The sequence below is a fragment of the Chenopodium album genome, chromosome 23 (genome assembly GCF_948465745.1).
Source record: "Chenopodium album chromosome 23, dcCheAlbu1.1, whole genome shotgun sequence".
In the NCBI taxonomy this organism is placed as follows: domain Eukaryota; kingdom Viridiplantae; phylum Streptophyta; class Magnoliopsida; order Caryophyllales; family Amaranthaceae; genus Chenopodium; species Chenopodium album.
The window spans coordinates 1,136,720-1,161,253 of NC_137856.1; the positions used below are offsets into that span (position 1 = coordinate 1,136,720).

The window sequence follows — 24,534 nt, forward strand, 5'->3', positions numbered from 1 at the left end:
ATATCAAATTTTATCTATATATTATTTATCTTTAGGATGTAGCTTAATACTAATTTAATTATTATTGTTTAGGTCAATATTTTTACGTCGTAATATAAAATTTGCCAATAAGAGAACTTATGAAAATTATATTTTCACTTTGATTTGGGTTCAATTGGAAAGATTGAAAGATGGAAAATTTCTAATTGCTTACTTCTTTTGTAACTTTCCAAGCTTTTGATTATCAAATTGAGAGATGTACAGCAAGTAGGGATAGAAGAGAACCCATGGAGGACCCACACACAACACCTAATTACTTACAATAGTGTATTGAAAATACTAAGTTACTCTCCTTAAAAAAAAAAAAAAAAAAAACGAAGTTACTCGTATCATTTTGTTTTAACTGATTCAATGATAGTAGCTTCACATAATAAATAAAGTATTAAAGTACATAACCCTTAAGTAAAAGAATTTAAAAATTACTCTAATGGGTGAACCAAAAAAAAAAAAAAACATTGGCAACTACGTACTCAATCTTTTTGGTTAAAAATAAACAACTGTTCCATATTCACTGTCTTATTTATCCCTTATTATAAACGATGATGAGTTGACGCAATAATATAATGAGTCATGACATGCAAATTAAGATAGCAATAACAGCAATTGGATTATATTTGAGATGAAAATAATTGATGGGAAAAATTCGATCATAATTATGTCTTAACTAAAAATATAAGGGTATATAGTGTGTATGTGCTCAATAATTGGTTTAGGTGTGGTTTGAGTCAGATCATCAAAAGAAAAAAGTTAAGTGAGCCAGAAAATTTGGTAAGAGGCCAAATCAATATATATACCTTTCTCTATCAATAAGGGCTGGCTTTTAGAAGGTATGACATGTTTATGACTGTTGATTAGGGCAATGCAAGATTGATAAATTACCTAATTAAAGAGGCAAATTATTATAATAATTTGTGATGGATTTTGTTACTCTTTATTTATATTCTAAATGTATTTGAAAGAAACATGTGTAATTTTTTTTATTTTTTATTATATTTTTTTATAGATTATGTAATCTGGCCCTAACCAAGGGTTCGTTTGGCATTGTTGTGGTTTTCTGTTTTTTGGTTTTTTATTTTTTGAAAGTATATTATATATGCCACATAATGAATTAAAAATTATTTAGACTTATTAAAATTATGATAAATTTAAAAACTGACTACAAAAAAGTGGAAACAGCTTTTTCTTGTTTCCTGTTTTTGGTTTTTAGTTTTCAAAAAAAACAGAAGACTGAAAACTAAAAATGATACCAAACAAGCCCTAAATGATTGGTTTAGGGCGAATAAGTAGCATACATTAGAAGTGAGATAAGCGTTATATATATATATATATATATATATATATATATATATATATATATATATATATATATATATATATATATATATATATATATATATATATATATATATATATTTGAAGGAAGAGATAAGCGTTATATGATTTAATTTTTTTAAATATAGCTAGAATGTTGATGATAATTTACAATCTAGATTCTAGAGCTTACAATTATTATAACCAATACAACTAGACTCAAGAAGATTATTTTATCATATGGTGTTATGTCATAGCTTGTTCTTGAGAAAAATTTAACATTTTTTTTTATTGTTAAACCATTTTAATAAAAAAATAAAACAAGCAAAAATTTCAATGATTAGCTTACATCTATTAAAAGAACAAAGAACATGGTTCGTATGGGAGCTAGATTCGTGTCACATAATTGGTTGAAAAAGCATAGATATACCTTGAGTAAGCACTATTTATTAATTTCTCATTTCAAGTTCATTGTTTCCCTAAGGGTTCCACCAACTTTTTCATTTGTTTCTTCGTTCCTTTTTCTTTATTCAGTGGGTTGTTGTTTTCAAAGAAAAAAAAAAGGGTTAGATCATTCATGTAAATAAGGTGCATAGTATGTGTTTAGAATGACTAAAACTAACAAAAATGAACTCAGTGTTTGTTTTAAATTAACTTTGATTTGTAAACCTATACCTCTAAGTCTCTAACCATAAAGTTAAGGTTACAATAATAATTAAACTCAAGGAGGAGATAGCTCAGCTCATACCAAGCCTTGGACCTGCCAAATTAAAGAAAAGTACTTATTATTGAACAAAATCAAGCACACGGTATTAACAGTCAAGTTTAACACAAATATCATCGCAATTTAATTTCTAGTTCCAAACTCATACCATCTTATCTTATAGATTAGTATAAGCGAATTTCAAACTGCTTTTCAAGAATAAGTGATGATCAAACATGGGGCCTTACTTAGAATAAGTGGTAATGTCAAGATAAGATCATATGAACAAAGCATATATAAGTATATAATAAAGGTATACATGCATTTGAAGTGGGAAAGGAGGAAATAATGAAATTGAAAGGTCCTTAAAAAAAGATGAGATTAAAAGTGAACTGTTAATGTTGGGGAATTGCATGTGCTTCTCTGATCATCACATTGCATATCAACATCTCTTTGCTTTTTTTACACTTTACAATCCCATCATCTCTAAACCAAAACAAGAAAATGTGTGTTACTTCTTTGCATTTAGACTTGAGAGTGATTTTGATGGAGGTCATTGTACCTTTTGGTATATATGGGCCATGACCAACTAATAAGTTGTGGTAGGACTTGTGTTCGTTCTAAGTAGATGGTTCCATTTATATGAATGTGTTTATCGTAGTTTCGGACATATGTATATTTGCCTATTTGGGCAACGCGTGTATAAGTGTAGGAATGTGTTAATATAGGTAGACTTGGGAGCTGAGTAGAACATAATGATTTTGTTTCTTTACTGTAAAAAAAAAAACAAAAAAAACAAAAAAAAAAAGATTCTATAGATTTTGTTTAGGGTAATTTTACCCCCTGCCATGTGGTCCAATAAGAGGGTGACACATGTCACCCATGGGATGTCACCCATGGGTCAGTCCAAAGTGGACCAATCCTAGCTTGACACGTGGCACTCCAGGAAAATGGGAGAAATGGCGGCCTTCAAAGGGCCCAAATCCCGAGGAAGCTGCAACGCGGAGCAGCCCACCTAAACTAGGTTAGAATGACCTAATTAAGGGCACATATTCCCATGACCCTATAAAGAGGGAGATTTCCTCCATTTTTGGGACACATTTAATCATTTATTACAACCCATATTCTCTAACATCAGAGAACACCTAATCTTAGAATCCGAGAAGATCCTACCTAAATTTTCGCACTTATTACACTCTCTTTGAAGTACTAACTTGATCGTCGAAGGCGGAACTCCAACCACCATGAGTCTCCGTTGTTTTGCAGGTACAACTCGCGGCGGACCAGTCTTCGAGCTGTAACTCTCCCGAGGGACAAAAACACCCAAAACAGATCTGATATGACCCCAAGATGTATCCCCTAGGTCTCAAAGCTTTTCGCCACCGGGCCCCTAAACCTCAAAATTTCCTAAAAAACGTGGATTATAGCCTTTAATTTTGTAATTTTTTTATCTTTATTGCCCGGAAATAAAAATTACCGAGATGTTTTTCATGATCCCTAATACCCTCAAGGAGCCCAATTGGGTCGGTGGAACCATCCAAGTATGCCCTTAAACAATCATTTTACCCGTTCACAACTTGTAGTGATTTCGGAAACTCAAGCCTACCACAAACGTTTATGAAAACATATAATGATCATTTATGGTTTCAATCGGCATTATATGACCTCGAGATGTATCCCTTAGGGTCTCAAGGATTCTCGCCACGGGACCCCGAAACCTCAAAATTTCCTCAAAAAACATGGATTATAGACTTTAATTTTTTAAAAATTTTGACCTTTTTTCACCCGAAAATAAAAATTGCCTAGATGTTAACCATGGTCCCTAATACCCATTGGGAGTTCAATTGGGTTGGTGGAACCATCCAATATGCCCTTAAACGATCATTTTAGCCGTTCACAACTTGTGATTTCGTAAACTCAAGCATACCACGGACGTTTATGACAATAGTACATATAATGACCATATGTGGTTTCAAAGGCATTATATGACCCCGAGATGTATCCCTTAGGGTCTAAAGGCTTTTAACCACCGGGCCTCGAAACCTCAAAATTTCCTCAAAAAACGTGGATTATAACCTCCAAATTTGTAAATTCTGACTTTTGGGGCTAGTAGAAAAAACTAAATGGCAAGCGGTTCAAACCCCCTAATGGCAAGCGGTTTTGAACCGCATGATGTTGGGGGGCTTGCCAATAGCCTTTTAAATGGCAAGCGGTTCATAACCGCTTGCCATTTGTAGAGAAAGGGCAGCGGTTTGGCGCCAAAACCGCTGCCCATTATGACTGTAAAAAATAAATAAAAAAAAAATTTTTTTTTTGGGTTTTTTTCACTTAAATTAATTCACACACAATATATATGTAAAAACATTAATATTTGCATTAATAAATTGTTGTAATATTACAATTTCATCAAAAAAAAATTATTACAAATAACAAAATTAATACAAGGCAGTTTCTCAAAAAAAAAATAAATATATAAAATACAAGGCTCTTGTTCCACCACCAACCACGAGCACCAGCACCACCATCCACGCGCACCAGCACCATCACCACCATCCATGCGCACCAGATCCCAGCCCACCACCACCATCCAACAGACCACCACCACTCACCATATCCATGAGCACAACCACCATACACCAGACCACGACCACACACCAGTTCCCAGCCCACATCACCACCAACACCCATAAACTCGTAACCCACCTTACCACCCACCAAAACCCTCACCGAAACCACGACCTCCACCCAAACTAGCTCATCTGCGGCCATGAAAACGCCAATTTTGGCTTGAATTTATGGTTTTAAAGGTCAAATTCGAACCTAAAAACTCTAGATCTAGAGTTTTTAGGGTCGAGTTTGACCTAAAAAACTTGAATCCACACACATGCATGAATTTGCTCGAAATTGTACTTGAAATTTGCTCGAAATTGCCCTCGAAATCGGCTCAAATAAAATTGCTCTGAAATTTGCTCTGAAATTTCACTTGGGGTTTTGGTCGAATTTGCTCGAAAATATTGTTTTGTGGTTCGAATTTGTGGAGATGAGAATGAACAAAGAAAAAGAGATTGTGAAAGAAAAGAGGAGCGAAGGACAGAGAAGAAGATTGGAGATGAAAAGGGAAGAGAAGAGGAAAGAGAGGGAGAACGGGAGATATGGAAGAGGAGAGAGAGAGCAGCGAAAATGAGAGTAAAGAAAGAGGAGAGAGAATCGGGAAATGAAGTGAAGGGTGGGCGGCTACAAGTGCTGAGCATTAGTTTTAGGTTTTTTTTTTTAAAATGGCAAGTGGTTTGGGGTTGAACCGCTTGCCAATATATCTAATGGCAAGCGGTTCAACCCCAAACCGCTTGTCATTATATATATTGGCAAGCGGTTCGCGCCAAAACCGCTTGCCATTTAATATTAGAAGTTTTTTTAAAAAAAATTGGGTAAATGGCAAGCGGATTTTTAAAACCGCTTGCCATTTGGGGCTTCCCATTACGTTTTTTCTACTAGAATTCGCCCGAAAATAAAAATTGCCGAGATGTTTACCATCGTCCCTAGCTAATACCCTATAGGAGTCCAATTAGGTCGGTAGAACCATCCGATGGAACCATCCGATATTCCCTTAAACGGTCATTTTACTCGTTCGCATTTTGCAGTGATTTCATAAACTCAAGACTATAACGGACGTTTATGAAAACATATAATGATCATATGTGGTTTTAAACGGCATTGTATGATTTAACCCCGAGATGTATCCCTAAGGTTTTAAAACCCTTCGTCACCGGGCCCCGAAATATCAAATTTTCGTCAAAAAGCGTGGATTATAGCATTCCATTTTGTAATTTTTTTGACCTTTTTTCGCCTGGAAATAAAAATTGCCGAGATGTTTACCATGGTCCATAATACGCTCAGGAAGTCCACTTGGGTTGGTGGAACCATCCAATATGCCCTTAAACAAATATTTTACCCGTTCACAACTTGTAGTGATTTCGTAAACGTAAGCCTACCACGTACGTTTATGACAACATATAATTATCATATATGGTTTCAGTCCGCATCAGATGACACCGAGATATATATCCCCTAGGGTGTTAACTCTTTTCGCCACTAGGCCCCGAAAACTCAAAATTTCCTCAAAAAACGTGGATTATAGTCTTTAATTATGTAATTTTTTGACCTTTTTTCGCCCGGAAATAAAAATTTCCGAGATGTTTACCATAGTCCATAATACCCTCCGGGAGTCCAATTGGGTCGGTGGAACCATCCTATATGCTCTTAAACGGTTATTTTACCCGTTCGCAACTTGCACTGATTTCGTAAACTCAAGCCTACCATGGACGTTTATGACAACATATAATGATCATATATGGTTTAAAATGACATTATATGACCCCGAGATGTATCCCCTAGGTCTCAAAGCTTTTTCGCCACCATGCCCGTAAACCCAAAATTTCATCAAAAAGTGTGGATTATAGCCTTTATTTTTGTAATTTTTTGACCTTTTTTCGCCCGAAAATAAAAATTAATGAGATGTTTACCATGGTCCCTAATACATTTCGGGAGTCCAATTGGGTCGGTGGAACCATCTAAGTATGCCCTTAAACGGTCATTTTACCCGTTCACAACTTGTAGTGGTTTCGGAAACTCAAGCCTACCACGGACGTTTATGACAACATATAATGATCATTTATGGTTTCAATCGGCATTATATGACCTCGAGATGTATCCCTTAGGGTCTCAAGGCTTTTCTCCACCGGGCCTCGAAATCTCAAATTTTCCTCAAAAAACGTGGATTATAGCATTCAATTTTGTAATATTTTGACATTTTTTCATCCGGAAATTAAAATTGCTGAGATATTTACAATGGTCCCTAATACCCTCCGGGAGTCCAATTGGGTCGGTGGAATCATCTAATATACCGTTAAACGGTCATTTTACCTGTTCACAACTTGTAGTACGTGATTTCATAAATTCAAGCCTTCCATGTACGTTTGTGCAGTGACGACATATAATTAATAATCAGATATTATTTCAAACAGTATTATATGACGACAATGTATATCCCCTATGGTCTTAATACTTTTCCCCACCGGGCCCAAAACATCAAAAATTAATTTTGTAACTTTTTTCACCCGGAAATAAAATTTTTCGAGATGTTTACCATGGTCCTAACACCCTCCGAAAGTCCAATTGGATCAGTGGAACCATCCAATATGCCCTTAAACGGTCAATTTACCTGTTCACAACCTGTAGTTATTTCGTAAGCTCAAGCCTACTACGTACGTTTATGACAACATAAAATGATCATATATGCTTTCAAATGGAATTATATAACCCCGAGATATATCCCCAAGGGTCTCAACACTTTTCGCCTTCGGGCCCTTAAACCTTATGATTTCCTAAAAAACGTGGATTATAGCCTTCAATTTTGTATTTTTTTTACCTTTTTTCGCCCAAAAATAAAAATTGTCGAGATATGTTTACCATGGTACCTAATACCCTCTGGAAGTCCAAATGGGTCGGTAGAACCATCTAATATGCCCTTAAACGGCTATTTTTTCCGCTCATAACTTGTAGTAATTTCGTAAACTCAAGCCTACCACGTACGTTTATGACAACATATAATGATCATATATGGTTTCAAATTATATGACCCCGAAATGTATCTCTTAGGGTCTCAGGACTTTTCGTTACCGGGCCTCAAAACCTCAAAATTTACTCAAAAAGCATGGATTATAGCTTAGGCATTAATTTTGTAATTTTTTGACCTTTTTTTCGTCTGAAAATAAATATTGGTCAGGTGTTTACCACGGTCCCTAATATCCTCCAAGAGTCAAATTGAGTCGGTGGAACCGTCCAATATGCCCTTAAACGGTCATTTACCCGTTCACAACTTGCAGTGATTTCGTAAACTCAAGCCCACAACGTACGTTTATGACAATATATATGGTTTCAAACGGCATTATATGACACCGAGACATATCCACTAGGGTCTCAACACTTTTCGCCATCGAGCCCGAAAACCTCAAAATTTTCTAAAAAAGGTAGATTATAGCCTTCAATATTGTAAATTTATGACCTTTTTCGCCCTGAAATAAAAATTGCTGAGATGTTTACCATGATCCCAAATATCCTCCTGGAGTGCAATTAGGTCTGTGAAACCATCCAATATTTCCTTAAACGATCATTTAACCCATTCGCAACTTGCACCGATTTTTTAAACTCAAGCCTACCACGGACGTTTATGACAACATAAAATGATCCTGTATGGTTTCAAACGGCATTATACGACCCCGAGATGTATCCATTAGGGAATCAAGGCTTTTCGCAACCGGGCCCCGGCCCTAAACCTCAAAATTTCCTTAAAAAGTGTGGATGCCTTCAATTTTGTAATTTTTGGACCTTTTTCGCCTGGAAATAAAAACTTCTGAGATATTTACAATGGTCCCTAATACCCTCCTAGAGTCCAATTAGGTCGGCAGAACTATCCAATATGTCCTTAAACGGTCATTTTACCCGTTCACAACTTGTAGTGATTTTGTATATTCAAACCTACCACGTACATTTATGTAAACATACAATGATCATATATGGTTTCAAACGGCATTACATGACCTCGATATGTATCCCCTAGGTCTCAAGGCTTTTCGCCACCGATCCCCTAAACCTCAAAATTTCCTTTAAAAACATGGATTATAGCCTTCAATTTTGTAATTATTTGACTTTTTTTTCGCTCGGAAATAAAAATTGCCGAGATGTTTACCATGATCCCTAATACCCTCCAGGAGTCCAATTGTGTTGATGGAACCAACCAATATGCCCTAAAACGTTCATTTACCCGTTCACAACTTGTAGTGATTTCGTAAACTAAAACTTAACACGGACGTTTATGACAACATATAATGATCATATATGATTTCAAACGGCATTATATGACCCTAAGATGGATCCCTTAGGGCCTCAAGGATTTTCGCCTCAGAGATCCGAAACCTCAAAATTTCCTCAAAAAGCATGGATTATAGCCTTCAATTTTTTAAAATTTTGACCTTTTTTCCCCCGGAAATAAAAATTGCCGAGATGTTAACCATAGTCCCTAATACCCTCTGGGAGTCCAATTGGGTCGGTAGAACCATTCATTATGCCCTTAAAAGGTCATTTTATCCGTTCACAACTTGTAGTTTCGTAAACTCAAGCCTACCATGGACGTTAATGACAACATATAATGATCATTTGTTGTTTCAAACGGCATTATATAACCCCGAGATGTATCTATTAGGGTCTTAATGATTTCTTCACCGGGCCTCGAAACCTCAAAATTTCCTCAAAAAGCGTGGCTTATAGCTTTCAATTTTGTAATTTTTTGACCTTTTTTCACCAGAAAATAAAAATGGTTGAGATGTTTTCCATGGTCCGTAATACCCCCAGGAGTCCAATCAGGTCGGTGGAACCATCCGATATGCCCTTAAACGGTCATTTAACCTGTTCACAATTTGTAGTGATTTCGTAAACTCAAGCCTATAACGAATGTTTATGACAACATATAATGATCATATGTGGTTTCAAACGACATTATATGACTTCGAGATGTATCCCTTACGTTTTCAAGCCCTTCGTCACTGGGCCCCGAAACCTCAAAATTTCATCAAAAAGCGTGGATTATAGCCTTTAATATTGTAATTTTTTGAACTTTTTTCGCCCAGTAATAAAAATTGCCGAGATGTTTACCATGGTCCCTAATATCCTCCAAGAGTCAACTTGGGTCAGTGAAACCATCCAATATGCCCTTAAACGGTCATTTTACCCGTTCATAAATTTGTAGTGATTTCGTAAACTCAAGTCTACCACGGACGTCGTTTATGACAACATATAATGATTATATATGGTTTCAAACGACATTATTTAACCCCGAGATGTATCTTTTAGGGTTTTAAGGCTTTTCACCACCGGGCCCTGAAACCTCAAAATTTCCTAAAAATGCGTGGATTCAATTTTGTAATTTATTGACCTTTTTTCGCCCGGAAATAAAAATTGCCGAGATGTTTGTCATGGACCCTAATACCCTCCGGGAGTCCATTTGGGTCGGTGGAACCATCCAATACTCCCTTAAACAGTTATTTAACCCGTTCACAACTTGTAGTGATTTCGTAAATTTAAGCCTACCACGTACGTTTATGACAACATATAATTATCATATATGGTTTCAGACGGCATTAGATGACACCGAAATATATCCCCTAGGGTGTTAACACTTTTTGCCACAGGCCTCGAAACCTCAAAATTTCCTCAATAAGCGTGGATTATAGCCTTTAATTTTGTAATTTTTTGACCTTTTTTCGCCCAGATTCAAAAATTACCGAGATGTTTACCATGGTCCCTAATACCCTCCGTGAGTCCAATTAAGTTGGTGGAACCATCCTATATTCCCTTAAACAGTCATTTTACCCGGCTCGTTCGCAACTTGCATTGATCTCGTAAACTTAAGTCTACCACGGACGTTTATGACAACATACAATGATCATATATGGTTTCAAACGACATTATATGACCCCGAGATGTATCCCCGCAAGGCTTTTCGCCACCGCGCCCCTAAACCTCTAAATTTCCTCAAAAAGCGTGGATTATAGCCTTCAGTTTTGTAATTTTTTTACCCTTTTTCGCCCGGAAATAAAATTGCTGAGATGTTTACCATGGTCCCTAATACATTTCGGGAATCCAATTGAGTCGGTGGAACCATCCAAGTATGCCCTTAAACGGACATTTTACTCACTCACAACTTGTAGTGATTTCGGAGACTCAAGCCTACCACGGACGTTTATGACAACATATAATGATCATTTGTGGTTTCAATCGGCATTATATGACCTTGAGATGTATCCCTTAGGGTCTCAACTCTCAAGGCTTTTCGCCACCGTGCCCCGAAACCTCAAAATTTCCTCAAAAAACGTGGATTATAGCCTTTAATTTTGTAATTTTTTGACATTTTTTCATCCGGAAATAAAAATTGCCGAGATATTTACCATGGTCCCTAATACCCTCTGAGAGTCCAATTGGGTCGGTGGAACCATCCAATATACCCTTAAACGGTCATTTTATCCTTTCACAACTTGTAGTGATTTCATAAACTCAAGCCTAGCTACCACATACGTTTGTGACAACATATAATGATCATATATATAGTTTCAAACGGCAAAAACTGGATTATAATTAGAGCTGTCAAAAATTCCTCAAAAGTGTGGATTATAGCTAGAGCTGTCAAAAACTGCTCCAACCAGAGAACTCGACCTTAATCGACAATGATCTGAACCTAGCCTGTACTCGAAAAATGGGGTGAAACTAGGGACCTGTAACCTGACCTGATCTTGACCGAAAACCGATTTGATCCAATTCCTTATGAATTGAACCCGAACCTGCACCTGACATGATAGTAACCCTCAACCGATTTAATTCAACCCGAAAACAATCCGAACCCGAACTAGTACCCAAGCCAATTAAAACCTGAACCCGAGTCATGGAAGGTTTAATAAAATTTGTATACCTTTTTTCAGCTTATGTACTGGTATATAATTCTGTAAACCCTCAATCTGATTTAATAAATTCTTTTGTTAAGCTTATATACCTTTTGTTCTCCATTACTCGTATATAGGTTTAATAAAATCTTGATGATACTTGATCAAATTATGGAAGGCGTAATTATATACTACCTCCGTTAACTATTATTTGCAACAAAGGAATACTATATCTCACAAATAATACCCCTTTGTTGCAAATAATAGTTAACGGAGGAATTAAGTAGTTCAACTTGGCCACATCGATATTATTAGAATTGAACTTGAACCAAAACCCGACTCATCAACACTAACCCGAACTGGAATGTACCATCTTGTTAACCAATCCAAACCCGACTCAACACAACTCGAACCTGAAATTGAACCCGATCTGATTTTAACTCGAATTAAACCCGACCTATATCCAAAAAGTTGAACGCCCCGTTATAACTTGAATTGAAATTGACCCAACCTGAACCCGAACCCGAACCTGATTTGAAGCTAGATTGAACCGACATAATCTGATCTTGATTTAACCCGAGATCTAATTTGACCCGACCCAAACCCGAATTGACAGCTCTTGTGGTGTAGCATTTGTGTTCTCACTGGACTTATCGTGAGTCCGTTCTACCCAAAAGTTTACCTTGTACTTAGCAATTTTCTATTATGCTATTTATAAAAAAACTAGTTAATGCACGAGCTATGACCGAGTTTTTTTTAATTAATACATAGTTAGATTATTTTGTATGCATAATATAGAAAATAAATTTTGTATGTTGATTTACTTAGTCGATCAATAACTAGAATGTCATTTACAATCTTTCATAAATAAGAATGTCATTATACAACGAACCTTTTTTTTTTTTTAATCAGTCAAATTGAACATAGGTTGTATGTTGAAATTGAAAATTTTTGTCTTACCTTTTACCGTGATAAAATTAACTTTTAGTCATTTACTTTTAAATTTTAACTTTAAAGCTAACTTGGAATTATTTATTTTTTAATGAAAAAATGGCAAAAGAAAAAAAAACAGTATTTTAGACAGGAATTTTTTTTTTTAAAATATTGTATACATTTTTTTTTATATATACTGTATACATTAATACTACCTCCGTTAACCATTATCTGCAATTTTGGGGCATGACACGGATTCCAATGCAAAATTTATAATTGTGATTAGTAAATTAAAAGGGTATGTAGTTAAGGTGAAGAGAGAGAAAGAAGAACACCAACACCAACCAAAACCAACCACCCACTGTCACCACCAAGACCACGCAACACCATTCACACCGCTTCACCCCCACGAAAACCTACCACCACCACCACCAACACCCCCACGAAAACCGACCACCACCACCAACATGACCACGACAAGCGCTCACATCTCACCCGTTTTCATTAATGACATTTTCGTAATTTCGCGAATTTTTAAATTTTTTTTTAAATCATTTTGTAAAGTTTAAATATTACTAAAATGCCATTAATGACACGGGAAGCATGTGAGCCGTCCGATTAACATGATTCAAGGGCCTAGATTAGTTCCTAGTTCTTATTTTAGCCTTGATTCTCATTGTAACTTATTAACTTGGTTCTCTCTCTCTCTCTCTCTCTCTCTCTCTCTCTCTCTCTCTCTCTCTATATATATATATATATATATATATATATATAGTCCTATGTATATATAAATTATCATGACTCAAGTTTAAAATATACTTAACTCAACCTAATTTCACTAACCCAACCCAAACACCTAAATTAACACCTCTAAATTCAAGCCCGTGTATTGTGTCATTTGTATGAGACGCGTCACACACTCACACCTGACCACTATATTAAGTCCAACTCCAAAATTCAAATCTTCCTTTTACAAGGACAGCCAAATTGACATTCTTGTGGCTATAATTCAGAATTTGATAACCACTTGAATTGATGAATTGCTACAACTTGGATTTGGATTGAGTGAGGGCCGCCACCAACCAAATAAAACAAAGTATTCACATTTTCCTCCTTTCGTTGTTCTCCCCTTCATCTCTCTTCTCACTCCTTAACATTTTAAGGTGAGAGAAGAGAGATTAACAATGGAGTCTGCAATTATTACCAGCAATCACATTTCTCTTGCATTATCTATCTCCAGAAACCCCAGTTTATCGACTAAAAATGCTGCTGGTAACTCATTTCTTATCATTTTCTTTTTGGGTATTTTTGTTTTTTTGTTTGTTCTTGCTTATAATTTGCTGCATTGGAAGGAAGCTGTATATATGAATTGGGTTGTATTTGTATGGTGTGTAAATATATGAATTTGTGATTAATTAAAAGTTATGAACTTTGATGGTAGAATTTTGATTGTTGCTGTTTTGGAGTTAATTATAGTGATTACTTTTGATTTTAGAATTGTTAATAATTATTATTGTGTGGTTATAGAAATGATTGAAAGCAAAATTTTCTGGTAATTGATAGATATGTAGAATTATGTTTCAACAAGAAATGTCATTTAGCTTCTTTGAGAGCTTTCAATAATTCCTTGGCCACTAGCTTGACCATTGGAGCTAGAAAACTCAATTAGCTTGGCTAAGCAAATTAGCTTTGCCAAGCTAATTTTCTTGGGAATTAAACTTGCCAAAATATAATGCGCATTGCACCAATTAAGCTCTTTCCATGTATTTTATATCCAACAACTACTACTAAGCTAATAGCTTGCCATTGGAGCAAAAAGTAGCTAAAATGATAATTTGCTTAAAAACTTATGTGGCATGACAAGCAAATTGTCAAATTAGCTCCTCATTGGAGTTGCTCTAAGTAAATGGGTCAACATCTATGAAGAGAATGCAGGTAAAATGCCTAAAAAAAAATTTTCCCTTTTAAGAAATCTAATAAAATCTAAAGTATGCCACTTAATTCACCGTATAGGCCCGTGTCATATGATGGATGGTTAGGCATCCTTCTTGAATGGGAACAATTTGTTTAACTTTGTAAGGATAGCACATGAAAGGAACAATTTCTTGAATAGTTAGGTTCTTTGTTCATTTCCATTGCTTGTAACCCTCATCACAACACTAAGCTTAGTTTATGCTGTTATTAGACTTTTAATGATTATCCACCAGTTATATCTCTATCTAGAAATACATTGCCCTGTTAAGGCGTTGACTGTTTGTACAGTGCTTTAATGGCTTGGTCTTGAGTAATGGGTAATACGGAGGCTATTAGACAATTAGGTGTTAAATGCAAAAACCATTGACATTATCGCATTAGAAGACACCTGCTGACAAGTTATATACTTCATCATCTTCATGTATGTTTTGGACTAAGAGAGTATATGATTTGGAACATGTTTTCATGAGAATTACGCCCTAGTCACGTATATTTCTCTCTTACTTTGAGAACAAAAGTTAAACCATTTTACTTTTGGTTTTTGACTCTTTATTGTTAGATATAGAATAGTCTTCTGGCTTATTGTTATTTGCTCTTGTCATCTTGTATTTCATATATATGAAATTATTAATGTTAATTGCTTGTCCCATGATTTTGGGTATCATTAATTGAGTATTATGTGTTTATGTTTGGGTAGTACAACCAGTTTTATAATCTTAGGCAAGGGTTATTGTGGATATGATTTCATCAAGTGAATTTCAGAATGCTGAGGGCAATTCTAGTTTAATATTCAGTAATTAGTTATGAATTGAAACTTGTTAATTGTTGAATGTAATGTTCTACGAATTATTCGAAAAAACATGTCCTAACCTCAAATTGGAGATGTTGGATGCCCCAGAATGAATCATTTTAGAAGTTACACATGTAAGCTGTGTCCAGTGTTTGAAAAAAAGCGCTGAGATGCAGGACGTTAGGGGTCATTCGCCTTTTGTGGTCTAGGCTAAGAGATTTCGTTGAAGTGCAGCTAAGATGCACCTTAAAGCATATTGAGGCACACCAACAAATACTTTTATTGATTATTATATGACCTCACTTCAACAAGGCACAGTGGGCCCCTGGCACAGGAAACTCCAAGCTGCCTTGATGCATCTTGAGTACATTGGTTGTGTCACATGCCTGTGGAGTAAAATTTTATTGATCCACGCTGCTCACTTTATTGGCAGGTATATCTTGCATAAAATGGCAGAAACCATGCCTAAGAAAGTTAAGCCATGTGAGACTTAACCAACAATGGAAAGGTACGAGAAGAAAGTCAGCCTTGGTGCAGGCTGTTGCTGTCCCTGTTGCACCACCGTCAGAACTTCCCCCAACCAATAACACAGATCACCTCAAACAGCTAGCAGAGAGCTATGGTTTCCAGCAAATTGGTGAACCACTTCCTGATGATGTGACAATGAGGGACATAATTACCTCCCTTCCTAAGAAGGTAAAGGTTTTATTTGCTTCTGAAGTTGAAATTAAAGTTTTAACATGTAGACTCATTCCAGGGAATCCAATTTCTGCTTAGGTGTTTGAGATAAATGACATGAAAGCATGGGGAACAGTTCTAATAAGTGTGACTTCGTATGCTTTGGGTATATTTATGATTGCTAAAGCCCCTTGGTACTTGCTTCCTCTTGCCTGGGCATGGACAGGCACTGCTATCACAGGGGTATGTTCCTTTTATTCAAGTTCAGTATAAATTATCTTTCCATCTATAAACTCCTACATTACTTTGCCAATTGTTTGCTTTTATGACTTTGAATCCCTTTTTTCTCTTTTAATTTCAGTTCTTTGTGATTGGACATGATTGTGCTCACAAATCCTTTTCAAAAAATAAGCTACTTGAAGATATTGTTGGGACTCTGGCATTTATGCCGCTTATATATCCTTATGAACCATGGCGCTTCAAGCATGATCAGCATCATGCCAAAACTAATATGTAAGCAGTCAACAGTAATCACTTAGCTTTATATAGAGTGTTCCTCTAGAGTGTAGACCCCCCCCCCCCCCCCAAACAATATAGTTTGCTGCACTTGTTCCTTTCCTAATAACTTGCATTATTTTCCGCTTCCTCTTACGATTTCCATTGCTGATTCAATACTTATTAAATTATTGCATGTATGCTTTAAGAAAGCCTTACAATCTGATAATGTAGGCCAGCTTAATGCTTCAGCATAGAGCTTAGACAAGCATGATGCCACTTGAGACATTAGCTTCTCATGTTTCACAAAGGGATTGACAGCCCATTCGGCTCTTTTAACCAGGTTGCGTGAAGATACAGCCTGGCTTCCTATCATGAAAGAAGATATAGAGGAATCCCCTGCCTTGCGTAAAGCTCTAATTTTAGGTTATGGCCCCCTTCGAACTTGGATGTCAGTAGCTCACTGGTATGATGTTAAAAATTTAATCATCATCTGCAATCCAAAGATTATGTTCAAATTACGATAGTTAATTCAATATGTACGTCACTTCATGTGAGCAGGTTAAGGTTTCACTTTGATTTGAAGAAGTTCAGAAAGAGTGAAGTAAAGCGTGCCACAATAAGCATAGCTGCTGTTTCCGCATTTATGGTTATAGCTTGGCCCCTGATTATATATAAGACTGGAATAGTGGGATGGATCAAGTTCTGGCTAATGCCTTGGTTGGGCTACCATTTTTGGGTAACAGAGCTCTTTCTTTCTTTTTTATTTTTTTTTCTTACAACACAAAATTTTCGAGTGATGAGTATCATGTCTTTTGCATCTTTAAACTGTCTGGTAGTTGTTGGATCTTCTTGAAGTTCTTTTCCTTCACTTCTATGTGTGCTCATTGTTATTTCCTTCTTTGTTTATAGATGAGTACTTTCACAATAGTCCATCATACAGCGCCTCACATACCATTTAAGGATTCAAAGGAGTGGAATGCAGCACAGGCCCAGCTTAATGGAACTGTGCATTGTGACTATCCCCGTTGGTATTGTATTCTGTAACCCATCTTAGCATTGAAAACTATAGCTTGATCTTTCATAGTTTTAATCGCTAACATCTTCCATTTTTACATCCAGGATAGAGGTCTTGTGCCATGATATCAATGTGCATATTCCTCATCATATCTCTCCTAAAATTCCAAGCTACAATTTGCGAGCAGCTCATCAATCCCTAAATGAGAACTGGGGAAAGGTATGTTTTTTGTGTTGGATTTGTGTGATGGGAAGTCCTTGGTGATGATTAATTATTTTTTCTGCAGCTTGTGCAATGCAAATTTCCTTTGTTTTGTATTTTTTCATAGCCAGTTAGTAGTTACGAAGTATTTTTTTTTTTGAATTAATAGTTCAAACTTAGTTAATCATTACTTAGAGATTTAATAGCTTTGATGGTACTTCCGAAAGACAGTTGATTAATTTTCCATAAGAATATATGTCTCCATTTTGCTAATCATTCTCATTACTCATAAGCCACAATAATCCCATGCATTGTCTGAGTTTTATCAGGCTTGTTTATGCTTGGTACCCCGTTCATCTAATACTGATGAATCAGGCTCTTTGATTTTCTTCGAGGGTCTTTACTCTTTGCTGCCTCTCTGGTTTTCTAGGAGTAAGATTGCCTACAATATACTTCGTATCGTTTTAAAGGCTAGCATAATTGTTTTTGGTTATCTTGGTTGTTATGGCTGTGGTAGTTAATGACATTTTCCGTGCTTATGGCAGTACCTAAATAAGGCTGTATGGAATTGGCGTTTGATGAAAACGATCATGACTACATGTCATATCTACGATAAAGAAGAAAACTATGTCTCCTTTGAGAAAGCTGTTCCTGAAGAATCACAGCCGATTTCATTTCTTAAAAGAGTGATGCCTGATTATGCATAATTCATTGGCACAAAATTGATTCTTGGTATGCTGGATAAAAGTATGCAGGAAAGTTGTTACTTTCAACTTGCCTATTGTGAACTGGTTGGGTGGCCAAAGCCCTCCATCATACCGTACTAGCAAGTGTAAACTAGCACGATAAATTTATCACGTCCATGGAAGGAACCTGGTTTCGCTCTGCAGACTGTAGCATTAGCTATACAGATTAGATATTTGTATGAATACTGAAAGTTTCTTAATGATTTTTCTCCTTTCAGAATATATTTATATATACATGGCAAAATAGGCCTCAACAACATGAACTTTTAACAAGGTGCAAGTAGCAGCATGAACTTTGACTAGTAGCTATAACAACACAAACATTTTTATTAGGTGCACAAAATATCATAAATGAAGCTTGATACCAAAAATTTTGACGAAGACATGGTATCTAATATTTTATTACTATAAAAAATCTTTTAGTATTGCGTGCCTCAATTTTTTTATGGGGAAAAATTATTAAATGAGGTTTTGGAGGTCAATTTAATCAAATTTGAGATCAACTTTAGCATAAAAATTACAAAAAAAATCGATTTGCGTGTTATAAAAATATCTCGGTCAAAGTATTGGCTCAATTTGGACCTCCAGGACTAAATATGATATCAAAAATTGCAAACAGTTAATAGAATATTAATATTCGATAAATTTTCGATTCTAGGTTTCATTTATGATATTTTGTGCACCCAATAAAGAAATTGGTGTTGTTACAGCTACTAGTCAAAGTTTATGCTACCATATGCACCTTGTTAAAAGTTCGTGTTGTTGAGGCCAATTTCAGTATTTATCTTCTTCTGGGTCGCTATCACACGCTCAGCATTTAGAATAATAGAGGCAAGATCACTAGCTTTGTCAATGAAATAAAGAGCTGCCTACAATCAAAATCCTTCCTCTTAATTTAAACACAAGAAATCTACAACTTTCTCACAAATTTTGAGTACTTTAAGGTCAAGGCCCCTGAATGAAGATACACTTTAGGTTTGGAACTATTTCCAATGTACTTGATAAATGATTTTATACTTCCTTCACTTTTCTTAATTTTAGTGTTACCTAACGAACATTTAATTTTGGAGCAAAAGGAGTACTATGTAACTATGTGCTTATGTGCACACATAAACACAATTACAAGCACCTGTGGGCACGTAAATGTCCATATGATGATACAAATGTACCACACAAGCAAATTCATACCCTTGTGATTTTGGAGTTGTTATCTTCACTTGAAATGAGGAGGTCTAATTTAATAAAGTCTAATCTGATTTGAATTAAATTTTAATTATTAGTATCTACCCCATGATCTATTAATTTAACTGAACTTTAACCTCGTTTTTGTACTATCAAGGAAAAAAATTATCAAATTGAGTCTTATTCGATTTGTGTTTTTTTTTTTTTTTTTTTTTTTTTTTTTTTTTTTTTTTTTTACGGAGATTTGTGTTGTCTCATTAAGTATTTCTCAATAAAATAATTATAATATATCTATACTAATATATTAAAAGGCATTTCTAACAACGTCATCGTGTCACGAAAGCTCCCCTCACTACGTTGATTTTCATTGCATGTCATGCACTCATAATAATTTAAAAAAAAGTTCTCCGCAAGATTTGTTGCATGAGACATTTGTTGCATCACAATTCACAAGAAACATACTCTACTACTCACAGTTCCAAGAATAAACGGATTAGAAAAACAAAAACAGTAATCACAAATCTAGGAGCATGCACAACAAAAATACTTCAACTTAGTGAGATTAACTAGCTTAGTCAGATTAACAAGCAGAAGATGACTCTATCTTAGCTTTCAAATACTTCAACTCCTTCTCAATTTCTGTCATTCGAACCATCAAAGCATGCATGTCTTGCCCTTTGAAAGTTTCCTTGCTAACTGGCATAGAATCATCCTTCTCCAAAGAAGGATAGTTGTCGGTGGTCAACATTTCTTGGGCGATGCTAGAATCAGGCAAGTCCTTCAATGTCAGATTATAATCAACCATCCTTGAATCATTACTCTACACATTAAAATCAAGAATGTTATTCCAAACCGATGAAAATCACAAACAAAAGTAATTAAATGATTCAAAAGTCTCAATTTCATAACTCATGCATGCTCCAAGATTCAACTATTTCAAAGGCAGAGGGGAGATTCCTTTAAAACAATTGATGAAACTCAAGCATATACCAACAAAATGGTTTCAACACAACATATCTGGTAGTCTGGTACCACACAGTAATTCATTAAATACCATAGAGAGGGAGTCGATGGCAAATGATAAAGTGTATGAAGTATGAACTAAAAAAAACTGACTCCAAGGCAAAGAATTTGCATGGTTATCTTTTGCAGGTATAAATTTCATATCTATTTTTAGAATTGCCCTCACTCTTCTTTTCTCGAAGCAAAAGTTGCCTCTTATTCGAGCTTTACGTGGAGTTGAGTGTGAAGGATGTGATTGAAAAAGAGAAAAGGAAGAGTGTTGGGTCGGAGAACAGCATTCATATCTGGAACAATCCATGGGTACAAAAGCTACCTGATTTTCGTATTATGTCACAGAGGGGAGTAGGAGAAAACATCACAAATTTTGTCAATGAGCTACGGGATGATAAGAGATGGAATCTGGCCATGCTTAGTGAGCTGTTCATTCAGAGGGAAGTAGTCAATATTAGCAGCATTCCTATTCCACTTTTTGATAAAGGGGATGCCCGGACATGCCATTATTCGAAGGATGAAAATTACAATGTAACAAGTGCGTACAACTTGATGATTGAGGAGGAGGAGAGGGGAAGAGCTTCTACTTCAGTAGGAAGGAGTGAGTTCAAGTGGAAGACTATTTGGTAGAGCTGTTCATGGGCAGGACGGCCCGCTAAGCCCGCCCAACCCGGCCCGCAAAAAGGGCGGGCTTGGACAACCTTTTTGAAAAAATTGGATATTTGGGCGGGCTAGGCCCGGCCCGTCAACATAAATGGGCGGGTATGAACAAGAAATATGTATCGCGGGCTAACCCGCCCGGCCCGTTTATTAATATATTATAATAATAATAACATTCTTATTTTAATAATTTTATTTAGTTAGTTAGTTATGACATACTTTGTGTATTTTTGAAAATAAATACAAAGGGACTATAATGAACTATAAGCTTTTATTAGTTACAATTATTCATTTTTATTTTATATTTTATCATTAACTCTTATTAAATAAGTTTTATCTTACATATATTTATAACATGTGTCATAATTTCAACTTTTATTTTAATTTCTATTACCATTTGTGAACAAAAAATTATAAGACAACTATACCAAAATAATTTTAGCACAAGTAAATAATAAAAAGATTAGTTAGTGTTATAAAAAATAAAACAAAAATTAAGGCCCGTTAGCCCGCGGGCAAGCCCGGCCCGTTTAACAAGCGGCCATGGACAAAGTATCAAGCCTGCATAAAAGGGGTTCGGATTTGCTACATAAAGCCCGTTGGACAAAAAAATAAGCATAGGCCCGGCCCGCTACCCGTCCAAGCCCGCAAATGATCACTTCTACTATTTGGCATGCTCATATTCTGCCAAAAGTGAAACTTTTTGTGTTGCATTGTGTTAAGGACAGCCTCCCTACTTGAAGTAATTTTGCTGCAAATGTGTGGGGAAGAGGATGAATCAGTTTTGCATATGCTGCTATTGTGCCCGACTGTAGGAGTGATTTGGAGATATTCGGAGCTAAGGTTGGATGTTAAGCTTGGACGGGATGGTGGGTTCAGAGAATGGTGTTCTGCTATGAAGGAAAAGATTAGCGAGGCTACGTGGTGGCCGGTGGGATATGTTTTGGTGTTTGGCTGAGACAAAATGGATGGGTTTTTGAAGGTAAAAGGAAGCTGGAGTTGGAAGTCATTCACAAAGCTGCTAGCCTTGTTGGTGAGTATGCTGATGAATTAGAGAAGGCCGTGGTGAAGCAGCCTGTGATTCAGATGGGGTCAGTTTGGAAGTTTGGAAGTCCCCTGGAAATGGAGTGTATAAGCTCAATACTGATGCTGCTTTCTTCGATCAGCAGAAGCTTGGGAGTGGGGATATCTTGCGTGACAGTGTGTGAGATGTAGTACTGGCTTGCTGCGAGTGTGCTCAAGGTAACTTTGAGGTTGATGTGGGAGAAGCATTTGCAATGAGGCAGAGCTTCAAGGTTGCAATTGAAGCAGGATTCAGATATTTTGTGCTAGAAATGGACATCAATCTATTTCATCATATGAAGAAGGGCATTACTCTTCCAAACGAGTTTGGCAATTTGGTAAAGGATATTTAGAGGCTTTCAAGAGATTGTCAAAGGGTGTCTTTCTCTTTCATTTGGAGATCGGGTAATGAAGTATCACATTGTTTAGCTAAGTTAAGTTGCAATTTTAATGAGTTTCGAGTTTGGCTTGAAGAGTACCCTCTTGAATTACAAGGGGTCATTTGTAACAATATTGCAAACTTGATGCCTTAATTAAATTTGTGCTTCCGATTTGTGCCAAAAAAAAAAAAAAGAATTACCCTATATTTTGAGCTAAGCAATTATATAGCAATTAGTAAGGTTAAGAATATACCTTTTTCAAAGAACAAGAACACAATTTTTTTAATGCTTTGGAACACTCCTCGGGGTCCTCAAATTGGATGGAGACATTATTGTCATCAATATCAAGATTCCTTCAATAATAAATTCAGGGGGAAAAAATGTGTAAAACACCAAAAAAAAAAAAAAAAAAAAAAAAAAAAAAAAAGATAATCATAAATTTCAAGAATTTAGTGAATAAGCCAAGTGTGATTCATGTTAACACAAGAAATTCAACATAGGAAGGGGTACATTGGCAGCAAATAATGTATAAAATAAAAGAATATAAAGTCAAAATTGGTCAAATACCTGAGTCTCCCAAAAGTATGAAACAGAGCTCGAAGATTCTCCATTGAGTGATGGTCAGCAAACCACTCACAAGGCACACCCTTAAGAACAATAGTGGGTGGCTTCTCTTGAGACAAAACTGCAAGCAAGCACTGGTATTAAGTTCTTTGTGTAATAGGAAAATGAAATTAATTAAAGTAAAGCAATCCAAAGTATTTAATTTGAAAAAGTACCTGACATCATTTCACTCAAATCGTCTTGCATCGCGACTGAAACTTTAAAAAGGGTCCCAAAATATTTCATTGGAAAAACACCTAATTTCTCAAGTAATTTTTTTTAAAATTCTAAATATATCTCTTCCGAGTTTAATTTAGAACCTCGAAAATTAAAATTTCCTTGAGCAATAATTTCAAAGTCATCAATGAATTTGCGAGGAACTGAATAAGTAACATCAATGTCCTCATCTGACAAAGGTATATTTTTTGAAAAAAACTTAGATTCGCGAAAACCTGTGGCAACCATATCTTTCATAATCCATCCAGTAGGAAAAAGATTGTTTACCCCCCCTGGGCAGCCAAAAGCAAACTTTAACTTGATCGTGGGAACCAGCATTAAATCACCTATCATGATAATTCTTGCAAAATCCAAATATTTGGGGAATGCATTCTCAATTGCAAGAGCCTTATCATGATTTCCCTTAGGCAGCATTAAAGATGGAGATATATTACCTGCATTTAAAAACACCAAATATAACAACAATATATAGAGCCAGAGTAATTTTTGAGTGAAAAAAGGAAATCGTCAGTTATAAAAGGAAAAAAAAGGTCAACTTTACGATCATTTGTCAAAGCGAAAACATCTATCAGCCATTTCAAAAATCAGGTATTCATGATCATTTGAACTGCAAGTACCAGCAACATGGATATGAGCTGTTGTGTTTATATTTAGACTTCAGTTCACAAGCATTCTCCTTTATAAAGCTAACTTGAATACCTCACTCAATCTACACAACTATGACTTCCTAAACTTTACCATAAACAAGTAATATTATATCAAGAAAACCCCATAAACAAACCAGCAATAATACAACATATGCAAATAAAAGAGATCATTACTTTGAGCTTTGTGTTCAATAGAGGCTTGTTCATCACCCAGCTGAATAACCTTCTCATTCTCATTTCCTACTATAACAAAACCCGATTCTATGTCATCTTCACTTCCTAATTTTTGAACAGTTGGAACCTTATCCTGATTTTCCTTGGGCAGCATATTGGGTCCAGATAAATTACCTGCATTTGAAAACACCAAATCTTA

The 24,534-nt window shown here is 35.7% G+C and overlaps 2 protein-coding genes across 6 annotated transcripts; one reads left to right on the plus strand and one right to left on the minus strand.

Moving 5' to 3' along the window:
- Positions 1–13,552: 13,552 nt before the first annotated feature.
- On the plus strand, positions 13,553–18,598 carry LOC145606750 (omega-6 fatty acid desaturase, chloroplastic-like). Its single transcript, XM_081662573.1, has 9 exons — positions 13,553–13,746; positions 15,672–15,934; positions 16,016–16,159; positions 16,278–16,429; positions 16,755–16,877; positions 16,973–17,150; positions 17,324–17,442; positions 17,534–17,648; positions 18,176–18,598. Exons 1-9 carry the CDS (start codon positions 13,659–13,661, stop codon positions 18,335–18,337), a joined length of 1,344 nt encoding a protein of 447 aa, XP_081518699.1. The 5' UTR covers positions 13,553–13,658; the 3' UTR covers positions 18,338–18,598.
- Positions 18,599–20,012: 1,414 nt separating this feature from the next.
- Positions 20,013–24,505, minus strand: LOC145609310 (uncharacterized). Of its 5 annotated transcripts, none has more exons than XM_081664824.1 (5): positions 24,336–24,505; positions 23,454–23,948; positions 23,242–23,359; positions 22,928–23,027; positions 20,013–20,336 (listed from the first exon to the last, which is right to left on the minus strand). In XM_081664824.1, exons 2-5 carry the CDS (start codon positions 23,521–23,523, stop codon positions 20,139–20,141), a joined length of 486 nt encoding a protein of 161 aa, XP_081520950.1. In that variant the 5' UTR covers positions 23,524–23,948; positions 24,336–24,505; the 3' UTR covers positions 20,013–20,138. The 5 variants fall into 3 exon arrangements, 2 of the variants coding, with proteins under 2 accessions (XP_081520950.1, XP_081520949.1); XR_014106004.1 differs by having other exon boundaries at positions 20,013–20,378; XR_014106005.1 differs by having other exon boundaries at positions 20,013–20,319.
- Positions 24,506–24,534: the final 29 nt, after the last annotated feature.

What these genes read in the sequence shown, in the direction of transcription:
- LOC145606750 (XM_081662573.1), top strand. Translation starts at nt 13,659, where the DNA reads ATGGAGTCTGCAATTATTACCAGCAATCACATTTCTCTTGCATTATCT. An exon ending in TGGATGTCAGTAGCTCACTG is followed by an intron (nt 16,878 to 16,972) that starts GTATGATGTTAA and finishes TCATGTGAGCAG; the next exon opens with GTTAAGGTTTCACTTTGATT. An exon ending in GGTTGGGCTACCATTTTTGG is followed by an intron (nt 17,151 to 17,323) that starts GTAACAGAGCTC and finishes CTTTGTTTATAG; the next exon opens with ATGAGTACTTTCACAATAGT.
- LOC145609310 (XM_081664823.1), bottom strand. Translation starts at nt 23,523, where the DNA reads ATGAAATATTTTGGGACCCTTTTTAAAGTTTCAGTCGCGATGCAAGAC. An exon ending in CATACTTTTGGGAGACTCAG is followed by an intron (nt 23,028 to 23,241) that starts GTATTTGACCAA and finishes TTATTATTGAAG; the next exon opens with GAATCTTGATATTGATGACA. An exon ending in GTTCTTGTTCTTTGAAAAAG is followed by an intron (nt 20,379 to 22,927) that starts GTATATTCTTAA and finishes TTTAATGTGTAG; the next exon opens with AGTAATGATTCAAGGATGGT.